The sequence below is a fragment of the Pseudorca crassidens genome, chromosome 15 (assembly GCF_039906515.1).
Source record: "Pseudorca crassidens isolate mPseCra1 chromosome 15, mPseCra1.hap1, whole genome shotgun sequence".
NCBI lineage: Eukaryota > Metazoa > Chordata > Mammalia > Artiodactyla > Delphinidae > Pseudorca > Pseudorca crassidens.
In genome coordinates this window covers 8,054,471-8,082,429 of record NC_090310.1, presented here as the reverse complement: position 1 = coordinate 8,082,429, position 27,959 = coordinate 8,054,471, and the positions used below count along the sequence as shown (strand labels likewise).

General features: G+C 57.0%; 1 protein-coding gene across 7 annotated transcripts in view; it reads right to left on the bottom strand.

Moving 5' to 3' along the window:
• Window positions 1-260: 260 nt before the first annotated feature.
• Window positions 261-27,959, bottom strand: part of CUX1 (cut like homeobox 1) — a 372,800-nt gene continuing 345,101 nt past the window's right edge. For 4 of the 7 annotated variants that reach the window (XM_067705821.1, XM_067705825.1, XM_067705820.1 and 1 more), the window contains one exon: window positions 25,055-27,162. In XM_067705821.1, coding sequence (XP_067561922.1) covers window positions 26,460-27,162 — 703 coding nt within the window. In that variant the 3' untranslated portion in view covers window positions 25,055-26,459. Of the gene's footprint in view, window positions 1,172-1,406; window positions 1,472-2,228; window positions 2,310-2,883; window positions 2,941-3,529; window positions 3,614-5,151; window positions 5,269-8,123; window positions 8,237-8,950; window positions 9,018-9,736; window positions 9,865-25,054; window positions 27,163-27,959 lie in introns of those variants that run through there. The other 3 variants (XM_067705824.1, XM_067705823.1, XM_067705822.1) reach the window with 1 other exon arrangement.

The window sequence follows — 27,959 nt, the reverse complement described above, 5'->3', positions numbered from 1 at the left end:
TGCCGCGCAGTGTGGCCAAAAAAAAAAAAAAAAAAAAAAGAACTCAGACACTGTGGGTTTGGGTTTCCGCAAAGCTCTGGACCCACTCAGGGAATTCTTGGGGATGAGAAAAGGGGGAGAGGCCTCCCACGTGTGGGGGACTGTGCCCCATGTCAGCCGAGCAGCTGTGAGGTCTAGCCATAGCTCCTGGGGATGTCGCTGCAGGAACCTGCCCACCAGCCTCCTGTACACTCAGAGTCACAGTGGGCAGGACACCGGTGTGGCTGCAACAATGGGTTTATTCAAAATTTGCAAAGCTGAACACGCAAGTGCAAATCTAAATTAGGAAGATCTGCCAGTGGCCCCAGGGTGGCCAGGCTAGGATGGCCCACAGCCAGTTCTGCTTGGCCAAGAAGCACTTGGGCCCCTCAGGCCAGTCCTTGGGTCTGAAGAGCCTGGGGCGTGGGTGCTCTTCCTCACCTAAAAGCCAGAAGAATACCTTGCTAAAGAAGAAAGCAAAAATCATAGTGTGTCTAAGGGGCTGGGAGCGGGTAAGAGAAACTATCCTGCCCTCTGGGGCTCCCTCTCTTCTTGGGGTGGGGTGGGGCCATGATAAAGGCAGGTGGCGGGGCTGGACTCAAAGCCTGCCGGCCTGCAAGGAAGGGCTTCCATGACTTGGTGGGATGGTGATGGATCCTAGGGGAGCCCAAGGGGATCCCGGGGCCTGGCACAGAGAGGCCCAGGGGATCCCAACTGGATTAACCACAGCCAGAATCAGTGGGAAAGCAGTATCATGGCTGGGAGGTCTCTGCCACCAGGGCTAGTGGTCAGGCTGCGGGTGAGACCCAGGCTGGGTCACCAGCCTGAGATGGGCCTGAAGGGGTCCCTTTGGCTCAATCTGGCTTGGCCTTGGGAGCTTTCTGGATTTAGGGAGCCGGATGTGGCTGAGACCATCTTTTAAGGGAGTCCAAGGAGACCTGGGGACCTCTGGCACTGGTGGCTGGAGGGCAAGGGCAGTCTACGTTGGGGATTCTCCAGGGAAGCCTAAGTCATTAGAAGCAGCTGGACAAGCAGGGGTGGGGAGTACAGCCATCGCTGTCGTGTCAGGGAAGCCCCGGGACATCACTGCCACAGGTCACCGGCTGCCGCCCCGTTGTCATTCTCGTGGAACTTGTGCAGGTGATCGGCGAACCTGTGGGTCACAGAAACCTTTGCTGAGGCCGAGTGTGAAAAAGAGAGAAATGTAGGGGGTGGTGGGGGCCACGGAGATCTCCAAGGGGCGTGCACCTTGTGCTGGCATGGGGGCCGGGGACAGTGGGCTTGGCAGGGGCCGTGGGGTGGACCAGATGGGGGCAGTGATAGAAGGCTGGGGGAAGGCAGGGAACATAAGAACGCGGTGGTGCTGGGGGCCGAGGGTGGGTCCTCACTTCTTGGCACAGAAGGTGGCACAGTCCCGCTCCACGCTCTCGCTCCACGCCAGCTTGTAGAGCACCTGCCCAAGGAGAGACATGGTGAGCTGCCTGGGCTGCTCACGGCCGCTCCTGCAGTCCACCTGTGGCCCCTGGGCTTGGCTTCCTGACACGGGAAGCTGCTCGTGGCCCAGGCTCCAGGATGGGTGGGCCTTAGAGATGCTCTCGGGCCCACCGGTTTCACAGATGGTCAGACAGGCCTGGGGATGCAGCTGCCACCCCTAGTGTTGCTGGGTGCACCACTGGCAGGGCCAGGACCTCCTGGGCCCTGGGGTCAGAGTGGAAGCCCAGGCTAGCCACGTAGGGGCCATCTTGACTGCTCTAGCTGGGGGCGGGGATCCCTGAGGCTGGAGCCTTCCGTAGGCGTGCCCTACCCCCACCTCTCCCCACACGTGGTGGACGCGCAGGCATCACTAGGCCCCTGTATGTGCTGTGTTCACTAACTGGAATGCCCCTCTGTACCCGAGGAGATTCAGCTCAAAATGTCCCTTCTCTGTGCAGCCCACCTGGCTGTCCCTCAGTAGAGTCAATTAGACCTGTCTTCCCACCTGTCAGCCTCCCACAGCGGCCCTTCCCTCTACCAAGCCCCTCCGGGACTGGGCCCTGGGTGGAGTCAGCCGGGCTGCTGCCCCGGCCAAAGAGCCTGATGGGTGGGCTTGTGGTCCCCAGGGTGGGATGAGGCCCCTGATGGGGAGAGAAGTAGCCAAGAGCAGACGCTGTGCCTGGGGGTAGATGGGGGGAGCGTGGTGAATGCATCCCTGGCCGCGCCTGGACACTCACCAGGAAGACCAGGCAGTGCAGGAAGAGTGTGTAGAAGAAGCCGATGGTGCGGGCCATCTTGTTGGAGAGAACCAGCCTCCCCTGGGGAACAAGCGAGGCGTGAGTAGGGCTGGGGCAGGCCTCACCCACCCCTGCAGGGCTCACCCATCCCAGGGCAGCAAGGGGAGAAGGGCAGGCAGCTGGCCTTTCACTCCAGTGTTTAGGCTGGGAACTTGGGCCACAGGAATTCTAGGGAAGGGCGCCCCCTGCGGCACAGTTCCAGAACCTACCATGAGTTATGCTGCTTTCCCTGTTTCGGGTCGCATAGCTACTCCTTTTTTTTTTTTTTTTTTTTTTTTTTGCGGTACGTGGGCCTCTCACTGTTGTGGCCTCTCCCGCTGCGGAGCGCAGGCTCCGGACGCGCAGGCTCAGCGGCCATGGCTCTTCCCGGACCGGGGCACGAACCTGTGTCCCCTGCATCGGCAGGCGGACTCTCAACCACTGCGCCACCAGGGAAGCTCTCGCATAGCTACTCTTGACGGAGCCTGTGAGCGGCAGCGGGGTCCCTGGGGCTTTCCAGACTGGGCTGGAGGGCAGGTGACAAGGTGCCCAGAGTCAGAGGCCCAGGCCTGACACGGCGAGGGCATGGGGGCGGGGGGGGGGGGGGGGGACTCACCATGCTGAGTGTGGCCTTGTCCCAGGGGCTTAGGCTCAGGTATTTCCGCTGCCGCTCCTGAAGGAGGAGGAGGGATGAGGAGAGGACCCCAAAGGCTCCCCAATGCTCCAGCTCACTGCAGAGAGGGACCCTGCCCTGCTGTCCCTGCAGAATCCCGGGGGCCTTCCAGGGGCTCCCTGGTGCCCAGCCCCACTCAGGGTGACATCCTAGGCTCCCCCAACCTCTGTGTGAGCAGGGCCAGTCACGGGAGCTGCTGCCCCCTCTGCAGTGGCCGATTCTGCCTACAGCAGGAAGGTCTTCAGGGCAGGGGGAGGGGGAGTTACAAGCTCCCCGCCCCCCCACCATTAAGTCACCTGACACTGGGAGCTCTTTGCTTGTCTGCCTACCCCCAGAGTGTGCACCCAGGGCTAAGCCGGTCGCTGTCACACACCCTCCCATAGCCCTCAGCGTGTGTTCCTGGCACTCTGGGCCCACCCGGGGTGGACCCCGGGCCTTCACGGTACCATAGTGAGCCTGGGGGCTGCCCTGATGGTCTGGTGTGTCAGGGTGCAGTGTAGGGGGCTGCAGGGTGAGACTGGGGCTGGCGGGGGGTGGGTCTGGAGGGAGGCTGAGGCCAGGTGAGCTGGTGGCGGCCGGGTCCACGCACCCGCTTGCTGAAGGACGAGAAGGGGTCCAGGCGTTCCTCGTATTGGGTCGAGTACCGCAGCTCTGTGTCGTCGCTGCCGCCGCCCTGCGAGCAAAGGAGGAGGAGAGACCCCTGTCCCAGTCAAGGGACCCAACAGGAAGGCCAGGGCCGAGGAGTGCAGGCCGACAGCATCATAGGGAACCCCAGTTTCCTCCTTAGCACGGTGGGGGCGGGGAGAAGGCCCCGGGTGACAGTGTGACATGGATGGTGCCACGTGTCCAGGGGCACTGCCCAGGGTCAGAGGTCTCCGCCTGGGGTCAGGGCCACGGTGCCTCAGGGCAGGTAGGGGAACTAAGGCCCAGAGGGGGGCTGGAATGTATAAGATGGACAGGGCGGGGCGCCGTACAGGGAGGTGGGTTTGGATGGGGCTTCGCTGGGAGTGTGCAGGGTCGCCGTGGAGCCCAGGCCAGCACCTGGGAGAGGAGGGAGCCCCAGACCCGCAGCGGGCCACCCACGGTGTAGTTTGCACGGAGTCTGGGCGCCCTCTGGTGGCCTGAGAACGGCTCCAACCGGTGGTTTGGGGGCCGGTGGCCGAGTCTTGTCCCAGGGAGGCCCCCAGCCAGCGTGTCACCGCTCCCCATCCTTCTACTGCCCATTCTGCCTCCCCACAGTCTCAGAAGGGTTTTCTTGCACAAGGTGGTCCCCTGTGAGGCCCGGGGGCTGAGAGAAGCCAGGGAGGGCCCTCCAGCTCAGAGCAGAATGGGTAGCTTTCTGTTGCATTCTCTTGATAGGTTTTTGGAATGTTGGACCAAATTCTGTTCTTTTGTTTTTTAATATAAGTTTAAAAGATAAGAATTCCCCCGGCCCAGGGACTTCCCTGGTGGCGCAGTGGTTAAGAATCCGCCTGCCAATGCAGGGGACACGGGTTCGAGCCCTGGTCCGGGCAGATCCCACATGCCACAGAGCAACTAAACCCGTGTGCCACAACTACTGAGCCCGCACTCTAGATCCCGTGAACCACAACTACTGAGCCCGCGTGCCACAACTACTGAGCCTACGCTCTAGAGCCCGTGAGTCACAACTACTGAAGCCCGCACGCCTAGACCCCGTGCTCCGCAACAAGAGAAGCCACTGCAATGAGAAGCCCGCGCACCGCAACGAAGAGTAGCCCCTCCTCGCCGCAACTAGAGAAAGCCCGTGCGCAGCAACGAAGACCCAATGCAGCCAAAAATAAATAAATTAATTTATTAAAAAAAAAAAAAAAAGAATTCCCCAGGCCTGTCCTGTATGTTCAACATCCCTGGGGTTAAATTCCCACATCCTGGGGTCAACTAGTGGGTCACCCCCATTTCACAGAGGAGTCACTGTGACTCCTGTGGGCCTGAGTCCTGTGAACCCCTGCCTCTTGCTGGACCTCACCACCTCCTGGCTGGTTCTGAGGAACGAACCTCCATAAGGGCTCCACTGTGGGAGGCTCTCCCCAGCCTAGGGAGGACAGCTGGCAGGCACGGGGGGTGGGGGGGTCGGATGCCCTCTGAGGGCCCTAGCAGGTCACTGCCCCGAAGCCTCCCGCCTGGATATGCCCGGACCACCCCTCTCCCTTGCCTGGTACACCTGGGGCTGAACTTGTGGAGGGCACTTACCCGGCCAGGGTAGCTCTGCAGGAACTTGATCTTCTCGAAGAGCTTGATGTTGTCAGCACGCAGGCTGTCCAACTCGCTCTGCAGGGCTTGGATGGTGTGCTGCGCCAGGCGGTTCTCCTGGGGGCAGGCGGGTGGGTGGGTGGGCAGGTGGGTAGGGCCAGCAGTGGAAGGCGTGTGGGGAGAGGCCTCTGTGCTGGCACAGGTCCTGCTCTGTCTACCTGGAACCCCTGCTTGGCCCGGGGCCATGTCCTTGACCTGCCAGCCTCTGCTCAGAGCTGCCTGCTTCGGGGAGACCCCGCACCAGGCAGAAGTCACAGTTCTCGGATCACTTTCTTCACGTTGTTTGTTTATGGTATTATCAGCTTAAAAATTATTACCGAGATATAATTCATATAACATAAACATCACCATTTTAATGTGTACAACTCAGTTTTTTTTTTTTTTGGTATATTCACAGTGTTATGTAACCATCCCCACTATTTAATTCCGGAATATCTCTATCACCCCAATAAGAAACCCCACACCCGTCATCAGTCGCTCCCCGTCCCCTCCTGCCCCAGCCCCCGGCAACCACTGATCCACTTCCTGCCTCTGTGGAATTGCCTCTTCTGGACATTTGGTATAAACGGAACCATACAATACGTGACTTTAATGTTTGCCAATCTAGGGGCCAAGTGAAATGTGAACTCATTTTCCAACTTATTAAAATGCTTAAACAGGTGTTTTCTTCACACTGCGAAAAATTCAAAAGGACAAGAAAAGTCCGTGGTAGTGTGGCAGTTCCTCAAAAAATTAAAAACAAAATTACCATATGATCCGGCAATTCCACTCTGGGCGTACGCCCCAAAGAACTGAAAGCAGGGACTTTGAGATAATTTGCCTGCCCGTGTTCGTAGCAGCATTATTCACAATAGCGAAAAAGGTGGAAGCAACCCAAGTGTCCATGGAAAGATGAAAGGATAAACAAAATGTGGTCCATCAATACAATGGAATATTATTCAGCCTGAAAAAGGAAGGAAGTTCTGACACACGCTATGACATGGATGACCCTGGAGGACATTATGCTGGGTGAAATAAGCTAGTCACAAAAAGACAAATGTTCTATGATTCCACCTATATGAGATGCCTAGAATAGTCAAATTCATAGAGTCAGGGTAGAATGGTGGTTACAGGAGGACAGGGGGACGGAAATGGGGAGTGAGTGTTTAATCGGTACAGAGTTTCAGTTTGGGATGATGAAGAAGTTCTGGGAATGGATGGTGGTGACTGTTGCCTAACAATGTGAATGTTCTTAATGCCACTGAGCTGCACACTGAAAAAGGGTTAAGATGGGGGCTTCCCTGGTGGCGCAGTGGTTGAGAGTCCGCCTGCCAATGCAGGGGACACGGGTTCGTGCCCCGGTCTGGGAAGATCCCACATGCCGCGGAGCGGCTAGGCCCGTGAGCCATGGCCGTTGAGCCTGCGTGTCCGGAGCCTGTGCTCCGCAACGGGAGAGGCCACAGCAGTGAGAGGCCCGCGTACCGCAAAAGAAAAAAAAAAAAAAGGTTAAGATGGTAATTTTTTTTTTTTTGCGGTGCGCGGGCCTCTCACTGCTGTGGCCTCTCCCGTTGCGGAGCACAGGCTCCGGACGCGCAGGCTCAGCTGCACGTGGGATCTTCCCCGACCGGGGCACGATCCCACGTCCCCCGCATCGGCAGGCGGACTCTTAACCACTGTGCCACCAGGGAAGCCCTAAGATGGTAAATTTTAAGTGATGTGTCCTTTACCATGACTTAATACAAGTACATGGTAAAAAATCTAGATTTTTAAAGCAAAAGGTAGACTATTATAAATACTCTTTCCTCCCTATTTGATCTAATTTGAAGACCTTCTTTTAAGGGCTGTCTAGCCTTCCACAGTGACTGTCCCCTGTCCCCCAGGTGCGTGTGGGTATTCCCCGTCCACTGTCCATGAAGGCAGCTGTGAGGGGAGCAGTCCTGACGGCCCTTCATTTGAAGCCTCTTGCTCCAGAGCCCACATCACAGAGGGTCCCACTGGATCTGGTCCACCCTTGTCACCGGACCAGCACTGGGCCTGGCCCACAGTGGGCGTTCAGTGAATGTCTCCCTCCCCAGGACCGCAGCCTGGAAACCCCATGGGGGAAGCTGTGGGTGTGGAGAGCAAGGGTCTAGACATTCCTCCAACCACTCAAGCCGTGACTCTTTGAGAAGACAGAAACCTTCTTGATTCCTCTTTCTACTGGGAGAGTGATCGGGGGACCTGGGCTGGCTCTGTGGGATGCAGGGGGTGTGGGGGGGTCTGCAGAGTCCCTAAGGAGGCAGTGTGTGTGAAAGGCTCACGTGCAGTCGGACGGTCACCTTTGCAGACTAGACTGCCCCTTTCCCTACGGGGCTCCTCCAGGAGGGCCACCAGCTGAGTGCTTGGCAGCCAGCAAGCTCTCTCAGACCCCACAGAGCTCCTGGCATCTGTACGCTGTTCCTCTTCATAGGGTTCAAAGACTCTCTTCCCTGGGACCTGCCCCTGCTAACTCCCACCTGACTGAGATGTTTCTTCCTGGATGATGGTGACCACCCCCAAATCGTCTTCCTGGGCCAGGCTTCTGTCCTGAACTGGCTGCCTGAGTGACCTTCTTACCATCCATCCTGGCAGTGTTGGTCCCCTGCTTAAACCCTTCGGTGGCGCCCCAGCCTGGCACTAGGGACCTTGCCTGGTGACTCTCTGTTTTGTCCCTGCACTCCTTTCCGGCTCCTTGGCCCCATGTTTCCACTCACTCCTTTACCTTGAATGTCTGAATCTTCTTTCAAAGCCCAGCGTGGCATCACCTCCTCTAGGAAGCCCTCCCTGATTGCACAGAACAAATCTAATCCCACTGAGGTTTATGGTCTGTGACACATCTTTCTCCCCCAAGCTTGTGTGTCCTCTACGGTGTCCTCAGGTCCAAGGAGTGTAGGGGAGAGAGGGATGTGACTCACAGACTCCAGCTCCTGGTTCCGGGCCCGGAAGCGCTCCCTCTGGCTGGAGATGATGCAGAGCAGCGAGTCCACCTGGCCCTCGGGGAGGGTGCTGCTGGCTGGTGCTGAGGGTCCTAGGAGGGAGGGGACAGTGGCTTGGAGTAGCGGGAGGCACAGCTCAGCAGTGGGCCCTCGGGTCACCAGCCCCGAGGGAGCTCAGGCCAAGTGCCATGGGGTGGAAGCCACAAGATGCTGAGAGGCCGGGGAAGGGGGAGAGGGGCCAGGGGAGCAGCAAGGGGTGGGGCATGAGAATAGGGGCCTCGGGAGGGGGGTGTCCCTGAGGTGGGCCCCTCCTGCCTGCACTGTCCGAGGGCCAGGCGCCAGTGACCCTCCCCTCGTTCTATACTTGGATCTGAGACCCTTGTATCTGTCAGACTGGGCCCCCACTTCCTGGGGAAAGCAAAGGGACACGGAGGGGACTGGGTACCCCCTACCACCGCCACCGTGTCCTGGCCCAGCAGCCCCGGGCTCTGGCCTCGACACCCAAGGAGGCACCTCCCCTCCAGCCCTCTGGCTGCATCTCAGGGCTGAGGCCTCCCCAGGGAGCCAATGCCCACCAGCCTTCTATGGCCCCTGGCAGGGCCGAGGGCGTCAGGGTCCCATGGTGGGGGGGGTGAGGCCTAGAAGGGCAAGTGGGGGGCTCACCCCCTCTTTTAGGTTTCTGCTGCATTGCTGGCGTCGAGGCCTGACCTTTGAGGGAGGAGAGCGCTCTTTAGGGCCCAGGGCCCAGGCCATACCACCTCTTTTCCCTTCCCGCCCTGCCCATCACTGCCTAGGCCCCTCCTCACCATAGAACAGGGCGGTGGCCTCCTTGATGGGCTCGGGGATCTTCTCCAGGCCGAGCTCGGCTGCGCCCTGCAGGTGAGAGGAAGAGGTCAGGGGGGCGCCTCCACACTGGGCACTGAGCACAGCCTCCCAGGGGGCCAAGCAAATAGGGGGCAAGGAGCAGAAGGGGCGGGCTGGAGGCAGGGGTTGGGCACAGCGGTGGCAGGACCTAAGAGGATGCCTCATGTGGGCCACTGAAGATAAGGCTGGGCCCCAGGTTCACCCCAAGGACAGAGCTCAGCGGTGGGGTTCACACCGGGTCTTTTGGCCCTGACGGGCGTCAGAGGCCGGGTGAACTCGGCCCTGCCAGCCAGCCTGCTGTGTGGCCCTGGGCCAGCCCAGCTTCTCTCCCTGAGCCCCATTTCTTCATCTGTAAAATGAGGTGGGTGATGTGATGACCTCTAAGGGTCCTTAGGGCTCCAGCCTTCCCTGACCTCGGGGCCTCAGGTCCTCTAGCTGTGAGATGGGTGGATAATCCCGGCCTTGCTTCGCCCAGAGCTCCCAGGGCAGAGGTCCAAGCCAGTGCCCGCACGCAGGGGGCTTCGTGCCCTGTGCCCTGTGGCTGGGCATCCCGAATTGGGCCTTTGTGGTGAGGTGAGCAGACGAAACCCAGAGGCTGTAGGTGACAGTCCCTGTGGGGCGGGGGGCGGGTCAGGCGGACACCAGCTGCCTGAGGAACGGCCCGTATCCAGTGAGGCCGAGAGAGCCCTGGGCAGGTGGTGAGGGGGCGGGGTGGGGGGTGGGCTCACCTCGGCGTCCGGCCGCTGGATGGACTGGATGGTGCTGAGGTCCTGCTCCAGGCGGGCGATCAGGTCCCTCTGCTCGGCTGCTGTGGCCATGACCTCAGTGACGTGGACCTGCAGCTCTGCACAGCGCCCTGTGCCAAAGGAAGACGTGGCCGTCAGAGGCAGCCTGGTGGGACCCGCGGCGCTCTCCCGGCTCTGTGCCTCCCAGCCCACAGCCTATGCCCCTGCCCGAGGGACCAGCATTAGCCCAGCCGGCAGGGGTGGGGCACTCCTGGCATGAGCTGCTCATGGAATTCTCTGAGTAGGGGAAGGGGCCCATGTCAAAGATTGAGGAGCAATGGGCAGCCCCCTCCCCGGCTCCGCTGTGACCAGCCCCTCTCCGTCTCCAGGCTTCACTGCTTCTGTCAAGCAGGGCAAGGAAGCTGAACCCAATGAGCCCCAAGTTTCTTCCCCCTGGGATAATGACCAGAGAGAGGCCGTGGTGGGGGTAGGAGTGGGGAGAAAGGTAAGGGAGGTGCAGAGGGGCGCAGGCCGGCCTCCCTCAGACCGAGCAGGGGCCGGGGGAGTGAGGGCTCCCACTGACACCAGACTTGCACGGCCCCCTTCAGCGCAGCGTTAGGGGTGGAGCAGCTCCCTCAGGACTCCCCTGGCCCACAGCCCCGTCCCTCTCTCCCAGCCCGGTGCCAGGTGTCTTTACAACAAAGCGAATCCAAAATAATTCTGTGTGGGGACTTTCCTGCCTTTCTGGAGGGTGGGAGATGTTGCCGGGTCTCCCAGCACAGCCCCCGTGGGCGCCTTCAGCTGCCGTCGGCAGGGCGGACGGCGGTGGCCTGGCAGCTGGGCAGACCCGAGTTTGAGGTCTGGCCCTACTTCTGGTTGGCTGTGTGACGCTGGGCAGCGACTTGCCCTTTCTGGGCCTAATTTATAAAATGGCGACAGTAAACCCTGCTCAGAGCCGCGGAGAGGGTAGCAGAGGCCTGAGGCCTGAGGCCTGGAGTGCTGTGCTTTGGGGTAGACTGGGTGGCCACCAGGGGGCACTGTTGCCTCAGAAATGCCCCAAGGCCTCAGGCTGTGGGCAGTGCCAGGAGACTGGCCCCGGGCCCTCCTGGGCAGACTCACCCCTCACGGTGTGGCCTGCTCACTGGACAGCCTCACCCCCACCTGCTCCATCTCCTGGGTGCCTGCTGCACACCCAGCCCTTTACACACCTCACGACAGTCCCATCAGTCAGATCAGATGATTTCCATTTTACAGATGGAGGAACCGAGGCTTCCCGGCCTGGGACCGTCCAGACCCCAAGGTGTGCACCGCCGACTCTGTCTAAGCCCTCCCCACATCAGGGTCTCCCCGCTTCAGGCTCTGAGTGGATTTCTTCCATCAGACACCACTGAGCTCCTTCTGTACCTGGCGGGTAGGTGGTGTCGGCCGAAGTGAGGGGTCCAGTGGGGCTGGGGAAAGAGGCTGGAGCCGAGGGCAGGGCTGGGGTACGGGGGAGGAGCGTGGCTGGCAGGGCCGGGGCCTCCAGGAGCTTTAAGCAGAGCCCAGAGGGGAGAGGCCCAGAGAGGCCCCCCAAGTGTCATCACCCGCCAGCCTGGGCGACGGGGCCTTGGTGACCATCCCACAAGCACAGGAGGAAGGTGGACGGGAGTCATGGTGAGGTGTATGTAGGGAGAGGGCATCATGATTAATTTTAAAAAATTAAAAAAAAATTTTTTTCTTCCCACCGTACCGCACAGCATGTGGGATCTTAGTTCCCTGACTGGGGATCGAACCCACGCCCCCTGCGGTGGAAGCGTGGAGTCCTAACCACTGGACTGCCGGGGAAGTCTGGGGGCATCATTATTAGAGGTGAAGGACCTGGACTGAGGGAGGCGACAGGTTCAGTTCTGGGCACCGGGCGTCCATAGGGACAGCCACAAACAGGACCACGTCCAAAAATGGCTCTGGGTGGACAGACCCCCACCCCCCCACCCCGGGGATGAGTGGCAGGTGTGGAGCCCAGAGAGGGCTCAGGTGGGCAGCCTCCCACCTTGAGGGATGAGGGCCCCGGGGACACAAGGGACGGGGTGGAGGTCGGGGAGCCCGTGGAGAGGTGGCCTGCTGCTCAGTCCCGGGAGGTGTGCACGCAGCGTGGTTCCGAGGGGACCCAAGCACGGCACAAACGTTGGCTAAAATGTCAGTGAGACCATTCCTCGGCAGGCCCCTGGGTAAGGAGCGGCTTGAAGCTCCAGGAGCCGTCCGTGGGCGGAGGGGAGACGAGGGGACATCCGGGCCGGGTTCCCTGCATGTCTGTACCTGTCTGGTGCTGGGGGGTGGGTATCCAGGTCCCTGCCCGGGCACACGTGACACCCTGAGCACGTGTGACGGCCCTGCCAGCAAGCCCTCTGTGCTAGGCTGCCCCAGCCAGTGGGTGCCAGGCCACTCGCTTAGGCTGGTCTAGAGGGCCGGCCTCAGCCACTGCTGCAGACGCTGCCAGGCAGCGGGTGAGCCGCTGAGGAGACCTCCGGGGGTGCACGGCTGAGTGATGGTGGTGGCTGTTCCCCAAGAGGTGGCTCTGGGTGAACCTGAGGGCCGGCTGGCGTGCGCTCACGGCGCGTGCGGGGGTAGCTGCCCGTGGGGCACCGGGAAGAAGCCGGGCAAAGGCGGGGCAGCGGAGGTGATGGGGCAAGGCTGCGGGAAGGCGCTGGGTGGGCCCCGCCTCCCCTCACTTCCTTCCGTCTCCTCTGCTGGGGGCGGGAACGTGCAGACCCAGATTTCGGATCACGTCTCTGGGTGGCCACTTGGTGTCAAGGGAGCGTCCTGAGCTGGAGTCTGGCCGACCTGGGCTTGAATTCTGGCCCTGGGGCAAGGCAGTAGAAGGCCCTGGAAAGAGTCGTGACCCCCATTGTTGCGGAGAACCCAGGAGGGTAGGCCCGTGCTTGGAAGTGGCCGCCCAGATGGGGAAGGGGCGAGCCGCTGGGTGGTTGGGCTATGGCAGGTCTGAAGCGCTAGCGGAACGGCTAAGGGGACGTGTATGGCGGGGAGCGGGACCCACAGGCTGCAGATGCAGGCTGCGGAGACCTCCGGGTCTTGGGGTGACTGAGCGCCCAGCAGCGGACGTGGATGCCCAGAGCGTGCTGCGTGAGAACGGCCAGAACTTCTGGGGATGCTGACCTTTTCAGGAGTGTCCCGGAAAAGACCCGGAGAAGAGGTAGCAGGAAGCAGCGGGGAGATCAGGAGGAAGCGTGTTAAGACACCAAGTTGAACAGGGACCGTCAGTGAGTAAGGAGGGGTCACCGGGGTCTCAAGAAAGGCTGGAGCGTTCGGGCAGGGTCGTGGCGGAGCGGGGGAGCAGTAGGGGTGCAGAGGTGGGGACAAGCCCGCTCTGGACGGACGCCAGATGGGGGGGCGGCATGCTCAAGAGATGCTGCAGGATGGAGTGTCTGCAACCCGGGGAAAAGCCTGTGCAGAGAGACAGGCTGCGTCTTGGAGGGGGAGGGGCAACAGAGGGATGAGCGCGGGGCTTGGGGCTGGGGTGGTGGAGAGAGACCCCTCGCCTCTGAAAGGTGGCCCACGTCAGGTGGGTCTGAAGCTTTATGGGACCTCGTCCTTCTGGGAGAATCCGGGAAGGGCTTTCTAGGGGGTGCATTTCAATTTCACAGAGGGGAGAAAGAAAGCAAAGCGACGTCAAGGTCAAGACTTAAGAAGACAGGACTACGACTGCAGGTCAAGGCCTGATTTCTGAGTGCAGGGCGATCAAATGCACAAACGTACCCCAATCGCGATCGGGTGGTGTCATACCCAGGGCTTTCCCGAACACGGGGGACCCCTTTATTAAATCAGCCACCTGCGAGCCAGGCGGGAGATGTGCACTGTCTCTGTGCCTGGAGGGATCTGAGGGGAGGTGAGCCGCTAGCACACCCGCCCCCTCCCCACCTCTGTGCCCGGGTATCCCCACGGGCGGCCAGAGATGCCTCCCTGTGCCTGCAGATGCCAGCGCCTCGCTCTGTGCGTCCTCAGCAAGTCTCCTCCGTGTCCTGCGGCCCTTGCTTCTCCCCACAAGCACACAAGCACATTATCCTCCCATCTGAAATGCACACCCTCCCATTCTCTTGACCCCACTGACCCCTCCAGCCAAACTCCCTGAAGAAGGTGCCTCGTCTCGAGTGTCCACTTCCGTAAACCCTCCCCGTCAGACTTGGACGCCCACTCCACCAACCGTCCTCGCCAAGGTCCCTGATGGCCTCACACCTCACTCCGTCCTCCTTTCTCAGCCCTCATCTTACTGAGCCATCAGCACCTGTTTCCAGGGAACTGTCCCGGGCCTCCTGCCCTGCTGGCCACTCCTTCTCGGGTTCCTGTGCTGGCCCTTCTCCCCTCTAAGGTCTGAACGGTGCTGCGCCCAGTGCGCCGCCCCTGCACGCTTTTCTCTCTCCTCTCATTCACTCTGGCCACCTCGGGCGCCATTTATAAGCCGATGACCTTCCAATGCACGCACATCCCCAGTCTACGCCTTCTCCTGGGCTTATCCTCCACTTGGCTGTCTAAGTGACGTCTCAAACTTAACGGGTCCGAACTGAAGCCTGATTCCGCCCCCCCACACCGCCCCAGAGTCTGCTTCGCCCCAGCAGGAGCCCCAGTCCCATGGCCCTCTGGGCTGAGAGGAGCAGAAGCAAGGCCATTCTTCAGTGGCTCAGACCAAACCCCTGGGGCCATCCTTGCCCTTCTCCAACACTCCTTACATCTCATCTGTCACATGTCCTGCTTTTGGCTTTCTCTTCCAGATAGATCCAGAATCCAATCAGGTTCACCACTGCCACCACCTGGTCCGGGTCACAACCTCCCATCTGGATTGTGGCAACAGCCCCCGCACTGGCCTCCCTTCCTCCACCCTCACCCCTTCAATCTAGTCACGAAGCAACAGCCAGAGAGTCTTTTAAACAGTAAGATCAGACCACCCTCTGTCCAAATCCTACAGGCCCCCGCATCCCTCAGGGTAACAACAGCCAGAGCCGTACCAGGCCCCACCTGCCGTGCCTCCCCCTTGCCGCTCCGACCTCGTCGCCTCCCGCCCCTCCCCTTGGTCACTGTGCTCCAGCTGTACTGGTTTCCAGGCACGTTTGTACCACAGGACCTTTGCACTTGCTGTTCCCGCTGCCTGAAACGTTCTTCCCTTGGGCGTCTGTATGGTTCATTCCCTCACCTCTGTCAAGACTCCATCCACATGTTACCTTCTTAGTGGGGCCTACCCTGACCGCCTGTTTAAAACTTTAACCCCTCCACTTGCTCTTCCTGTCCCCTTGCCTGGTTTTACTCCCATAACACTTAGCACCGTCTAAGTGGCCATGTGATTCACTTATTCATTGATTATGTCTATCATCTTCCTCCCCCCACTAGAAGGTCAGCTCCTTGTTTGTCTCCTGCTATAACCCCAGCGCCCAGAGCAGTGGTCCACAGTGAACCCTCAGTGTGCGATTCGCTGGTGGATTCCGCCCAGCGGGGAAGCACCATTTCCTCTAGGTGGGAGGTTGCACAGGGATCCCCAGGGCTGCAGGGTCTCCCAGGTTGGGGCAGAGGTGGCTGGGCACAGGTGGCAGGAGCCTGGCAGGGCCAGCTGGCCTCTGCTGGACCCACCACCTGATAACTGCTCAGGCCTCACCCGGATCCCTCCAGGCTGTGCCCTGGCACTGGGCCAGCAGATCTGCCAGCGCAGAGCCCCAGGGCGACCCTGCTCCCCAATCAGTGAGTGCATACTTGCTGGGGGGCTACAGGGGGTGGAGGGCACGTCCTCCCTGGCTGGGGCCCCCTCACTCCAAGTATGGTTGCAGACTCTGTCGGCTGCACCCGAATCTTTCCTGACATCAGAGAACAAGCATCACCTAGGGAAGCATCCCTCCAGACCTGGCTTTGTTCTTACGAACAGTACGGTCATCCGCCTCCCACCTCGCACGCCCTACCGCAGCACCGCGGCTTCCTGCTCCACTGACCCGACAGGTTGTCGCCCTTCTTCTGTGCACGTGCTGCCCCTCGATTTGGGTGTCCTCCCTGCCTGTCCATCACAAATGCCACCTCCCACGTCAAGGCCACTCTGGTGAAATCTGCTAGCCTTTTCCCAAGTGCCCACCAACGTCACAACAGTTCTCCACAGCCCTCTGGGTTCTCACCCTGGCTCCCCACACGTGGGCCTGCAAATTGCGTGCCCCCCAAATCCAGCATCTAGGGCCATGGAGGAGATAGCAACACACCCCAAGGCAGCCACTTGAAAGCCCTTTGAAACACCAGCAGACCGACTGCTGTGGACGACTCACGCACTTTAATAATTACATCATCGTGTCGCCTTACCCCGTATAAACCTGCAATTCCCCAGTGCATCAAATAAGACACATAATTTTGCCCAGAGCCACTTAACCAGAGAGAAAGGAGAAAGGCCGCGCACAGGGAGGCGGAACGCTCTGCCTCCGTGGGGGCAGCACCCGACTGCAGTCAGAGCGTGAAATCTTGCTTGTTCTTCTGCCTCTGGAGCTGCCCGTTTACAAAAACAAGAGTCAGCCCTGCAAAACCATGTGCAACTGCAGTTCTGCTTAATTAAATCTCACGGCAAAAGCACTTGGGGAGATCTTCTGGGTAAAAGGAGTTTGTGCTAAGTGCTTTTTTTTTTTTTTTACATTATATCTTTTAATTTAGTTAAAGGGTCTTTAAAAAGTGGGGGTGTGCCTCAACTAGAAACAGAAAAGGTTCCCAGTGAGGTTTAAGTTTCTCAGCGCCAACCTGGGAGAGCCTTACTGGTTTTATGCCAACTTCTCCCATGGAGGGTGGGTGGGCAGACACTCGGGGACAGCTCTACACTTCCACACCCGAGTGACGGGTTGAGACAGGGGCTGCTGGGAGCCCCTAGCGCGGGTGGGAGACTCTCCCTGCTCTGGGGTCTCCTATGGAGGGGAAATTGAGTCTCGTTTAGCTCACGGTTCTGTATCACGTGTGGCAGCTTCACATGCTGAAACCTACACATCAAGGCGCAACGAACTAATATACCCCCTCCACCCCCCGCACCAGTCATACATTGGTAAGGATGGCAATGCTTTTCCAATCCTGTAAATCTCGAGACGAGAAGCCTCCTCGGTCACAAGCGCATAGCAGCCAACTCTGCAGGGCTCTCCCACCTCCAGCCCCGAGCGCTGGCTGGAGAGGCCCTTTCTCAGGAGCCGATCATGCTGGAAGCCCACAAGACACGGTTCCTGCCTCCGTCTTCCCACCCATTCGCCTGTATTCACAGGTGCCCTGAGTTTGTCCTTCTTCATGTCACAGGAGTCAGGGACGAAGCAAGAGACCCCACAGAGCAGGCTGAGGCCAGGCCGCCGGCGCCACACCCTACACGGTCGCCCGCCATTCCTGGTCCTGTGAGACTCGCGATGGTACCCCCATTTCACAGACAAGGAGGCGGCTGCCAGGAGGGCCAGCGCTTCAAAGGTACCCGAACGGTAAGGGCGACACAACAGCAAGCAGCGATGCAGGCCGCGACGGGGCACGTCACCGTGTGCCCAGACGGCGACCTGAGGACCGCAGGGCCTGCTGGTCCCCAGATCCCCGCGCATCCTTCCCCCGGCCCAGGTTCCGGCCGACGCCTGCCCCGACGCCACACGCCCCAGGAAGCACGGGAAGGCGATTCTCGAGGTGCCCTTTGGACCCAAAATCAAAGTGTTTGCTGCTCCTCCTCAGGCCAGAGTCCTTTAAATAAAAACGACCCACACGTTCTTGTGTTTGTATAAAAGATATTTACTTCAATTATCACACCTACGGTGCTAGTGAATAATAATAATACATGGTGTGAGTTTCATACAGTGATATTGCTTCTCCATATCATATAGGGACCGTTGTACAGTGCTGAGAACAAACATCGTATGGCTAACCAAAGACAGAAGGGACAACGCCCAGGGGCCGACGGGTGCCTCCCCCCACCCCCATGCCAGGCGGATCAACTTTTGACTTACCGTGTCGAAAACAAATAGCAGAAATAAAATGTTACTAGAGATGGCTCACAGCAACACAACAGAGACCTTCTCAAAGCTATTTGTACAAAAATGATGGTTTTTTTTTTTTTTTTTTTTTTTGGTCAATCGGGTCGTTGTGAGGATTAAAAAAAAAAAGTCTGTGATTGTGAGTATGAACAAATGAGCTCTAAAAACATCTAAGACTTAGTGCATTACAGAAAATATAAAATACTGCTAAAATGTAAGACACCACAAGACACGGGGTGCGGGGGGGAAGCTGAGCTTATTAGGAGTCATCTGGAAGAGGCCCGCCGTGCGGCCGGCCGTCCTGCGCTGTGTTAGTTAGTAGTCTGGGCAGGAGCGTGGCCACCCGCTCTCATGGCAAGTAGTTTATTGCACAATCGCAAAGAGCTAGGTCTTACTCAGTGGAAAGGGACGTGGGGGACACCGCGTTTTCTTTTGCTTTTTCCCGCTTTTATTTTATAACAAGCTATCCGCAAATGCTTTTGGAAGTTTGAACGAATCCTCATGCCTCCAAACTGCACAGCATTTTCTGAGGGGGTCTCAGAGGGTGGGACATGAGATGCCCGTTTTTCCGAGGAGGCAGAAAACGGTTTGAGAGTGAGTGAGTGAGAGAGAGAGAGAGAGAGAGAGAGAGAGAGATGCATAGACTACTTGGAGGGAAATGAAAACCCTTTGGCGGGGGAGGGATGGGGGCCGTTATTTCATCAGAGGGCTTTCTTTCAAAGAGACAAGGACAGAAGCAGGACCCCAAATGACGTCAGAGGAGGGAAAGTCACGGCACGGAGAGTGAGTCGGCGGTCGGTGGGCCCTTTGGGAGCCCCACCTTGGCCTCCACCACCAGTCCCACTGCACCCCAACACCCGATGAGCAAGCAACTGGGTGTCTTGCTGGCTGTGCCTCTAGCCACAGAAAGCTGTGCCCCTGGTCCAAACTTCCTCCGCACTTGACCACGTGAAAGGGGATAAGGGACTCCACCCCACCCCCCTGGGGTGGGTCCTTAAGCCGCAGCCGGACTAAGAAACACGGTTGTTCCTCAAGAAGGTTCTGACCAACTTTGCAGGCAAGGAAAACAACAACAACAGAAACAAAAGCCAACCGAAACCTGTCAGCCCATGTGAGCCTTGCCGGAAACCTCTCTCACCCAAAGTCAGGCTCGACCAGGCCGCCGCACCCGCTCTGCCCGGGGCTCCTGAAACGTCATGAACCCAGAAGTCTGACCAGAGGCTCTAGGAGGCTTTGGGGAACTGAGCTTTGCTTTTTCTAAGTCTCCTCTATAGCTCCTCACGCAAGCGTCCTTCAACCCGCGTTTCCTTACATTGGTACATTTTTTTTTTTTTTGTTCATCAACTCTCTCATTTTGAAAAGTTAGACGTGTGGAGACCACCAGTGTTTGGGTGGCTGCCCTGGAGACAGATGTCTGATTCTGCTGGAGAAGCCCCCGCTGGCCCCCCCCCCGCCCCCGCATCTTCAGACCCTTGGGTTCTTTGGGGCGGGGGAGGGCAGGGGGCAGAAGACGGTAACCACTGGAGTGATAGCAAAAAGCATTTATGACAACAACAACGACACAAAATAACAATATACTCCTGGTAAGTACTTAAAGGACTAACCTAATAATAAATAGAAGAGGCTAGAAATAATTTTTTTTTTTTTCTCAAGGAAACATCCTTTTATAATTATCCTCACGCACGCTGGCGGGTCAGTAGCAATCCATCTCAACAAGAAAAGGTTAAGTGCTGGAAGGGATAGCTGTGGTCTCACACTGGGGAAGGTTCTCAGCTGCTGAGTCACAGACCCCCTCCGCCCGCCCTGCCACCCAGCCAGTTCTGGTGGGTGCCCGTGGGCCCTACACGCCTAGCTTGGCGGTCAGCAAGAGGCAAGCTGAGATGGGGGTGGGGGGGGATGCCGGGGAGGCCCGTTTTCCCTTCAGTTCATGAACACACGGAACTACAGTGGACAAACTTGTCCTACTCCTCCACAACCTGAATCGCCCTGGTCTAAAGCTTACTTTGAGTTCATTTGGTGTGCAATACGTTACCTCTTAAAAATGAAGAAAAGTGATTTCTATTGCACAGAGCTGTCACACATAGTCATCTATTTAAGTGCTTTCTGTTTAAAGCAAAGTAGGCAAAAAGAAAAAAAAAAAAAAGAGAGAGAGAGAAAAGAACAAAAAAAGGAAAACGAAAAGGAGAAAAAAGGGAACCAGAAAACAAAAGCAGCCCCGTGCCACTTCAATGCATCTCGCTGACTGGTGTCTGGTTTCACCAACGGAAGTCCCAATGCTTCCGTACACACTGTGCTTCTGATTATTCTCCATAGGGATGTAGCCATGACATTGGGATATAAGGCACCTTTCCTTTCTGATCACAGAAAGCTTGATTCATAGCATATAGCATATTTTGTGGTAGAGATGAAAGCCTAAACACTACAGAAATTACAGTAACACAGACTCTACACTATTGGATAAGCTAAGATGATCCACGAAAAGCAACTCAGCTGTTTTAGATGTTGAATGGCGGGGACGGGAGTGCGTATTTATGCCTAGCCTAATGTCTTCCTCTCACTAGCCTTTTTTTTTTTTTAAGGTCCTTCACCTACAATGCCCAACTTTTAAAATTAGCATTTTGGAGGAGACTAGGCGCTTTGGAAATGTCTTGTTAAAGCTAAATGTCACTTCATCCAAAAATGAAAATGGGGAGGATGCCACTGACAGCGTGGACACAGTCTCTTTGGAGGGAAGGTGGTGACGGAAGGGGTGGTAGCAGGGCCTGGGCTGGTGGGGGCACTTCCTGCGATGGGACAGACGGTGGTGGTGGTGGTGGTGGGGAATTGCATGTCCTTCTTCCCAGGGATGAGGCTCCCAGGCTGCTAGGGCAGGGCAGACTCCAGGGCAGGGCTCATTTTATGCTCAGCTCGGCACTGCCCACGCCCCTTCCTCTGCCACCTCGATCAGCCCCGAGCGCTCTGGCCTCGGTTTTCTGCACATCTCTAAGGGTCTCAAAGCCTTGATCTTTTTGGAACTTTAATTTGCTTTCCCTTCGTTTCCCGGTAGTTTTCATCTACCAAAAGGCAGCGACGGATGGGAATGGGAATGAACATTGCCAAACTGGACCATCCTCTTAGCAAGCAGGTGTGCTGGCCGGACCGACATTCAGTGCACTGGGGAAACAGACGTACGGCATGTTGGAGTCCCAGGCCATCACCTTGACACTTAGGGCAGGAGCTCTGCCTCGGGGGTCACAAAGGCTACCCTAACGCCATCAAGGCCCAAACGAGACCGCAGCAGCAGCCGGGGGATTTCTAAATGTAAGCTCCTCCTGGCGAGCGCTTCCAAGTTCTTTCCATCAGAACGCTCTGGCCACCACACCTAACCAGCAGCCCTAGGAGCTGGTTTTCTTCAGCACGGGGCGGAAACTGGCCTATTCTCTGGGGAAGAAAGGGTCACGTGACTGAAGACTGGGCATGAGGGCTGGAGAAGGCCGTATTCTCTCCTGTCCTTCAGAAGATTCCCACGGAGGTGCTGAAACGATAACCTCCCAGTGCCAGAGACAACAGAGCTCCCCGAGGCCAAGTGGGAATCCTGGGGAAGTGACCTCACGTGGCCATGGAGGGGCAGCCCAGGGCAAGGGAAATGGCTGTGACGGATCTTAACAGCTGACCAGGAATGGACAGAGTGCAGAGGCGGCCAAAGGCAAGGCCCTCTGAGGCCCGAGACGGCCCCTGCCTGCAAAGGAAACAGCTGTGAGAGCTTCAGGAACAGGTGGAAGCCACGAGGAGAGCCCCCGTGCCTCACAGAGAACAGCTGTCTGTCCGCGTTGTGCAAGAGCGAAGCCGCCTGGACTCACGGACGCCACGCCTCTAGGTTTTCCCTTCCCGGATCCCACTCGCCACACGCTTCTGAGGGGTGAGGGGTGAGATCGAGTGGGCGCATGGTTAGTGAGGTAGAAGGGGACACATGAGTGTGACAACAAAGGACATCAGGGAGGGAGCCACACCTCCAGGCTGAAGGGGCGCGGCCACCAGCCCACCACGCTGGCCAGGACCTCGCCCTGCTCTACCCCCTCCCTCCACGCAGCTGGCTTACTGGCCTCAGAGAGGAGCAGCTTGGGACGGCTAAGGACAGACTCTTGTTTTCACCGGCTCGTCGAGAGGTGCCTGCCACAGTGCATTTAAGGCAAAGGCTACTGTCCCCAAGTTCAAGACCTAGTAAATCACCATCGCTCTTTCACTCTGTGCTCATCCCTGAAGGACGGCCCGTTATGCTCCCCCTGGCTCCTCTGCTATTTTCAGGGAGGTTTGTTTTCCTACAATCAGAGGAATGAAAAACATTGCATAGAAAGTCAATAGAGTTCATTGATCACCCCTGCATGTAAGGACATGAATTCAGGGAGAACAAAGAAACCCAGGCCAACTTTAGCCGGAAAGGCACCTGCCTGCGGACAGGACAGAGCTGTCCGGTGACTCTCGTCCCGACCTCTTAGGGCACGACTGCTGGGTGATCTGAGGGTAGTTAGCTGATGCCAGAGCTTGCGTACAACCTGCCCTCTGCTTGGTCTGCTCAGGGCTGTGGGCTGATGTGGCCCCAGGCATGGAGGCGTTCGGGTGTTTCCTTCCTCCTGGAGCTGGCGGCTGGGCCTGGGGCTGGCTGGGGAGGGTCTCTCGCAGCCAGAGGGAGAACAGACGCACACTTAACCCAAAGCTCTGTCGTACTGTGGGTCGGGACCAACAACCAGCGTATCTGGCTTTTAAACGGGGGGAAAACAAAGAGGCCCACAGGAGGGAGGTGAGCAGGGAGGCATTTGTGCTTTGGAAGTTCAGGGAAACTGTCCCAGGGAGGCCATGAACTCTCATCTTTTTGCCTCGGTCACTTTCCCAGACGTAGTGGCCATGGCTTGAGAGTAGTCATACAAGATCCTGGCATTTCCTGGAGACTTCTCCCCAGTCTGCTGACCGTAAGCCACCTTGTGTCGTGATGTGCTTTGGGAAGGTAGGCTCTGAGGAAAACCGAGTTAGAGCTAGATGGCTGCGGTAATCCTTCCTAAAGAAGGGCGGTCTGGTAGACAGAGATCACAGACAACCGCAGGGCTGGGACAGAACCCACACCCCTTCCACCTCAGACACCACAGGAGAATGTGGGCGGGAACCAAGGGTCGAGAGGCTGAACGTGAACACTGATTGTATGCGGAGCCTCCACTCAGCCAGCTAAGTAATGGCAAAAACCTTAACTTACGAACACTGCCTTCAATTAACAAAAAGAAGCCATTTAAAATGGTATAATGGAGCTTGTAATTAAGTGTTAGTGTTTTATACGAAACCGTTTTCCCCAGGGGAGAGGTACAAATCAGCTTTTTAAACTGATGGAGCGGAAAGAGGAAGAGGTCGGCTGCCTGTGGGAGCTACTGCTTGGAACGCCAGCCAGCTGAAGGTAAAGCCCACGGAGAGGATGCTGTTCAAGGCACTTGAATATTGCTTCTCAAGATGAAAGATCAACCCTTGGACTCAGAATGAGGGGCGCAAAGAGGAGGGGGACACTCCCCCCCGCCAGGTTTCTGTTATTTAGTGGCAGCTCTTAAAAGTATTATAGTGACAGCTTAACACAAGAGATCATAGTGTTGGGATCGCAATCAAAAAAAAAAATAAAATAAAATAAATAGAGAAAAAATACAAACATGGAACTGCAAGCAAAATTTAACCAACTGATTGTATCGAGCACCCAGATGTAAGCCTGGCAAGAAAGATAGAATGGAAATCAACAATAACCTAGTTTAAAAACAAAGAAACGACAACAAAAATGACTAAATTGCCTGAAAGAGCCAAAGCGGCTGTTTTAGACGGTACTATTTGGCCACTAGGATGGACAGATTTATACTTTTTCAATTTCCTCAGATTTCACACCTTAGTAGGTAACAGTCATGCCTTTAAAACGAAAATACTACCCTAGTATTCCCTGTTAACGCCCTGCTTTTCGTTCTAATGGAAATCAGGCATTTGGAGATTGAGCGCACGTGGTGACCGCATCCCTCCGCGAGGTTTTCGTGGAGAGGGCCACACAGTGCTGTCAGGGGCTCTGCTGCTTGCTGTCCTGAGGGTCACGAATGCAAACTCGCTCTTCTCACCGCACCTGGATTCAGCCAGATGTGAATCCGTTTTCCCCTTAAGCTCCTCCATGTTGAATTCTCTGCTCACCGAACCAGATTTCAAGTTCAGAGATGATATGCAACCATCAAAAGACAAACGGCCTGCCTCCCAGCCTCCTAGAGCCTTCTGCAAACTTCTTATTCATGAAAAGGCATAGTCTTTAGTGTAGTGACTCTTAAACTTGTGAAAACTTGAACTAAGTGCTGCAGTTGCAGGTTAAAAGACTGTAAATGAAATACATAATTTCTAAAACATCATGCAAGAAATGTGGTTTCACATCTTACAGTCAAAGTCCTACAAGTTAATTAATACAAGCACACTGAGGTGTAATAGCGGGAGCATACCTTTAAAATTAGAACTCCCTCCCACCCCCCCAAATCAAAAAAAGGTAATATTAATTAAACTTAAGAAATAATGAATGCACCATTAAAATGTCATCCAAAGATGTTGACCTAAGACAAAGGTTTCAATGATACACAATACGGTCAAAAAGGTTTCAATCAGTAATATACAGTATGACAACTACATCTTGTAAATTATACCCAATACTGCCGGCAGTCTATCCCGCTAAAGAATATTTGCCCCTCTCATCCCTTCCTAACAATCAGATAATAAAATACAGCACCTATAAATAAGCAAAAAAAAATATATATATATACCGAAATCATCTATTGTTAGTTTAAAGATATGGCAATAAAGGAGTCTAAATTAGCAAACTTGTAGAAGCCATAACTGATAAAACAGCTTATTGAAAAAAGGTGGCAGTAATGCACTCTATGTGTGCACAGGTACTTAAGAAAATACACAGACGTATAAAATTGCACACACGCACACACGCACACTCTCATCCACCTCTGTTCTCACGCATATACACATAGACGACAGGAGGAATCAGAGACAAGTTAGACTTTTGATTTGTACTTAGACTGCCCTAAACTGTGCATAAAAGAACGTTCCAAGAGGCAAAATGAATGGAGGGCCAACGGTCTGGTCTGGAAGTGAAGAGCATCAGCGTTTTGGTGTGAGTTTGGGCCATCTCTACGGGGGTGGGAGCCGAGCCCAGACTGCCACGTTCTCTCTTCTGCAGGGAAGGAAGGAGGCTTCCCACGACGTCAACAGTCATCAGTGCTTGTGGTGGGAAGAAAGGGAAGGAGGGAGGGAGGGAGGGAGGGAGGGGGAGGGGGAGAGAGAGAGAGAGAGAGAGAGAGAGAGAGAGAGAGAGAGAGAGAGAGAGAGAGAGAAAGCGAGAAAGGGAGGGAAGGAGGGAGGGAGGGAGGGGGAGGGGGGAGAGAGAGATAGAGAGAGCGCGTGTGCGCATGCGCAAGCCCTGCCCAGGCCCAGGGAGCGGCGTCCCCTGGTGGGGCTCAGTCCATCAGGCGCCCGGGAGAGTGGTGTGAGGTGCGGTGCCTTCTGTGTCGTGGAAAGACTGCTGCCTACGAGGGGCCCTGTGTGGCCCCAGATCTGCCTGCGGCGACCTTCGCGGCCTACTCTTTCCTCCTTTCTTTCAACGCTCGTACGTGTGCAGGACGCACTAACACAGACGCAAGACACCATAAATTAAACAAAATGAACGGGTACATGCTACAGTTCTAACTTGTCTCCTACACCTCCGAGATATGAGGTCTGATCAGCGTGCTCTGCGGTTAGAGGTTAAAAAGCAGATTATAAAATACCTAGATTCGGATCTTTTCTTTTTGTCCTGATTTGGCCTAGAATGGAGTGTATTGAACAAACCCTGGTCAGCAAAAGCCCAGAGTCAGTTAAAGCTATGGATCAATGTGCACTACGTGTCAGGATTCTATTCACGCACGAGAAAACACTACGTCAGCTACCACAAAATCAGAGAGTTTCCTGATGTGACTTTTCTTTTTGTTAAAAAATATGTGAAGTAAATGTGTTTTACTTTAATTCAAAGTTTCAAAGGAGAAGATTCTTTGCTTGAAAATATTTAGGAATCCAAACTAGTGTGTTTAGAGTCGGTTTGACTGTGCAATCTCTTAGTGGCAACTGAACAGCTACAAAAACTTTCTTTTTAAATTTTTCTGAAAAATCCCCCCCCCCTTTTTTTCCTGGTTTAAGAAGATAATAGTGTATTATCGCTCTGAAGCCATTAGATGGCAGATAAAAAGCCCCCTTTTAATATGTGGGTTTGATTTTTTTTTTTTTTTAAAGCCCACACGAAAGAGGAGGGCGCAAGGCAAAGCTGTAAGAGTTATTCCAGAACCTGTGGAAATCACTTAGGGCAATAAAAAAAACACTTCAGGGTACAAAAAAGCTCGACTACACACTTCCGTTTTCTTCCTTGAAAACACGACATAGATTGGGCTTAATGCTCCTTTGTTTTCTATATGCACCTTGGCCTATGGCGATTTTGCCCTGTGGCCCGCAGGGCGGTAAGTGCGCAACAAGGTCCAGGCCGCGGAGTCGGCGCCCCCCCTCCTGCCCGGCCCGGTTCGGCCCGGCTCGGCCAGACTTGGCTCGACTCGGCCCAGCTCGGCTCGACTAGGCCCAGCTCGGCCCGACTCTGCCCTGCCCGGTCAGGCGCGGCCCGGCTCGGCCAGACTCGGCCCGGCTCGGCGGGACGGGCGGGCGGCGCCCTCTCAGAACTCCCATTCGATGGGCTCCTCCCGGCTGGCGGCCTTCTCCAGGCGGTGGATTATGCTGTTCAAGTTCGCGGCCTTCTTCTTCCTCAAGGGGTTGTCTCGCGAGTCCCTGGCGCCCGCTGCCTCCGGGAGGCCGAAGAGGCTCTGCAGCGAGCTGGGCCTGCGGGCGGCCGCGGGCGCGCTGGTGCTTGGCAAAGCGGAACTCCTGTCGGCGCCGTCCCGGGCCCTGCACGGGCCCTCCCCCGGCGGGGCGGCTGAGGTAGCGGCGTCCTCCCCGGCCGCGGGCGCGGCGGCGGCGGGGTTTGGCACGGGCCCCGGGCCGTCCGCGGGGCCCTCGGGCGGCGGCGGTGGCGCCTGGGGCCGGCTCTCGTCGGTGGCGGCGTCCGGGGCCGGGGTCCCCGAGGGCGGCGGCTCCGCCTTCTCCGCCGGCCGCGGCGCCTCCTCCCGCTCCTCCGGGGCCGCGGCTGCGGCCGCCTCGGCCGGCCCTCCTCCCTGAGACTTGGCGGCGGCCGCGGGGCCGCCCGACTCTTCGGCATCCGCGGCGCCCGGGCCCTCGGCGGCCTCCACGCCGTCGCAGCTGTCGCCCTCCGAGCTGGGCGCTGCCCGGCCGCTCCGGGCCGACGGCGAGTCGCTGGCCCCGGCCTGGCCCTGGCTCCCGGCCTGAATCTCCTCAATAAACAGTTCTCTGCGGATCCGAGACCTACGAGACACAAGCAGGGGGGCGCCATGAGGGGGCCGCCGCGCACGGGCGCTCTGCGCCCCTTCCCTTGCGGCCTGAGCCTCCTGCCATCTCCGCCCCGACGCCCTCTCTCCATCCACCGCACCGCATCTCACACTGCCACCCGCCGAACAGCCATTGAGGCCCCTGTGGGCCCCAGAGCAGAGCAGGGCCCGCTCCTGGGCGGCCCCTCTTTAAAGCCGCCCCGCCCTTCCCAGCCAGGAGCCAGCAAAGACCCCGCGGTTTCCTAAACTCGGTGCCTCTGCGTAACCTGTCCCTTGGCTGGCACGCCAGTCCCCTCTTCACAAGGATGGAGCGCCAGCGTTACTTATTTAATGGCACAGTTCCTCCACCTCCGTGCCAGTCGACCTCCAACCAGGCTGGGAATGGCGAGGTCCCATTCTTAGCACACCCCAGGCTAGCATGGTGCTTGGTGTACAGTGATCAAGGGCGACTGAATTCATATGTGGAAGGAGAGCATGAATGATAACCACTGCTTCCTCATCTGGACTTTGTGACAGAGAACCAATTACTAGACGGCGCCCAAAGTGAAAATCTTCAGTGTCCCGCTCTGAGCCACGGGCCAGGCAGGGCCTCTGGTCAAGGCTGAGGCGGGATTCTGACAAATTATGTATTTCAACTAACTCCCTCGTCTAAAAGAAAACCAGGAAAGGGTCATTTCTGATCAAGCAGGAAGGAGACCAAATAACGTGCTCCAACGCACCAAGCATGTTTTAATCAAGCTGAGTTCAGCCTACGGTGGAAAGTGTGCTTCACTG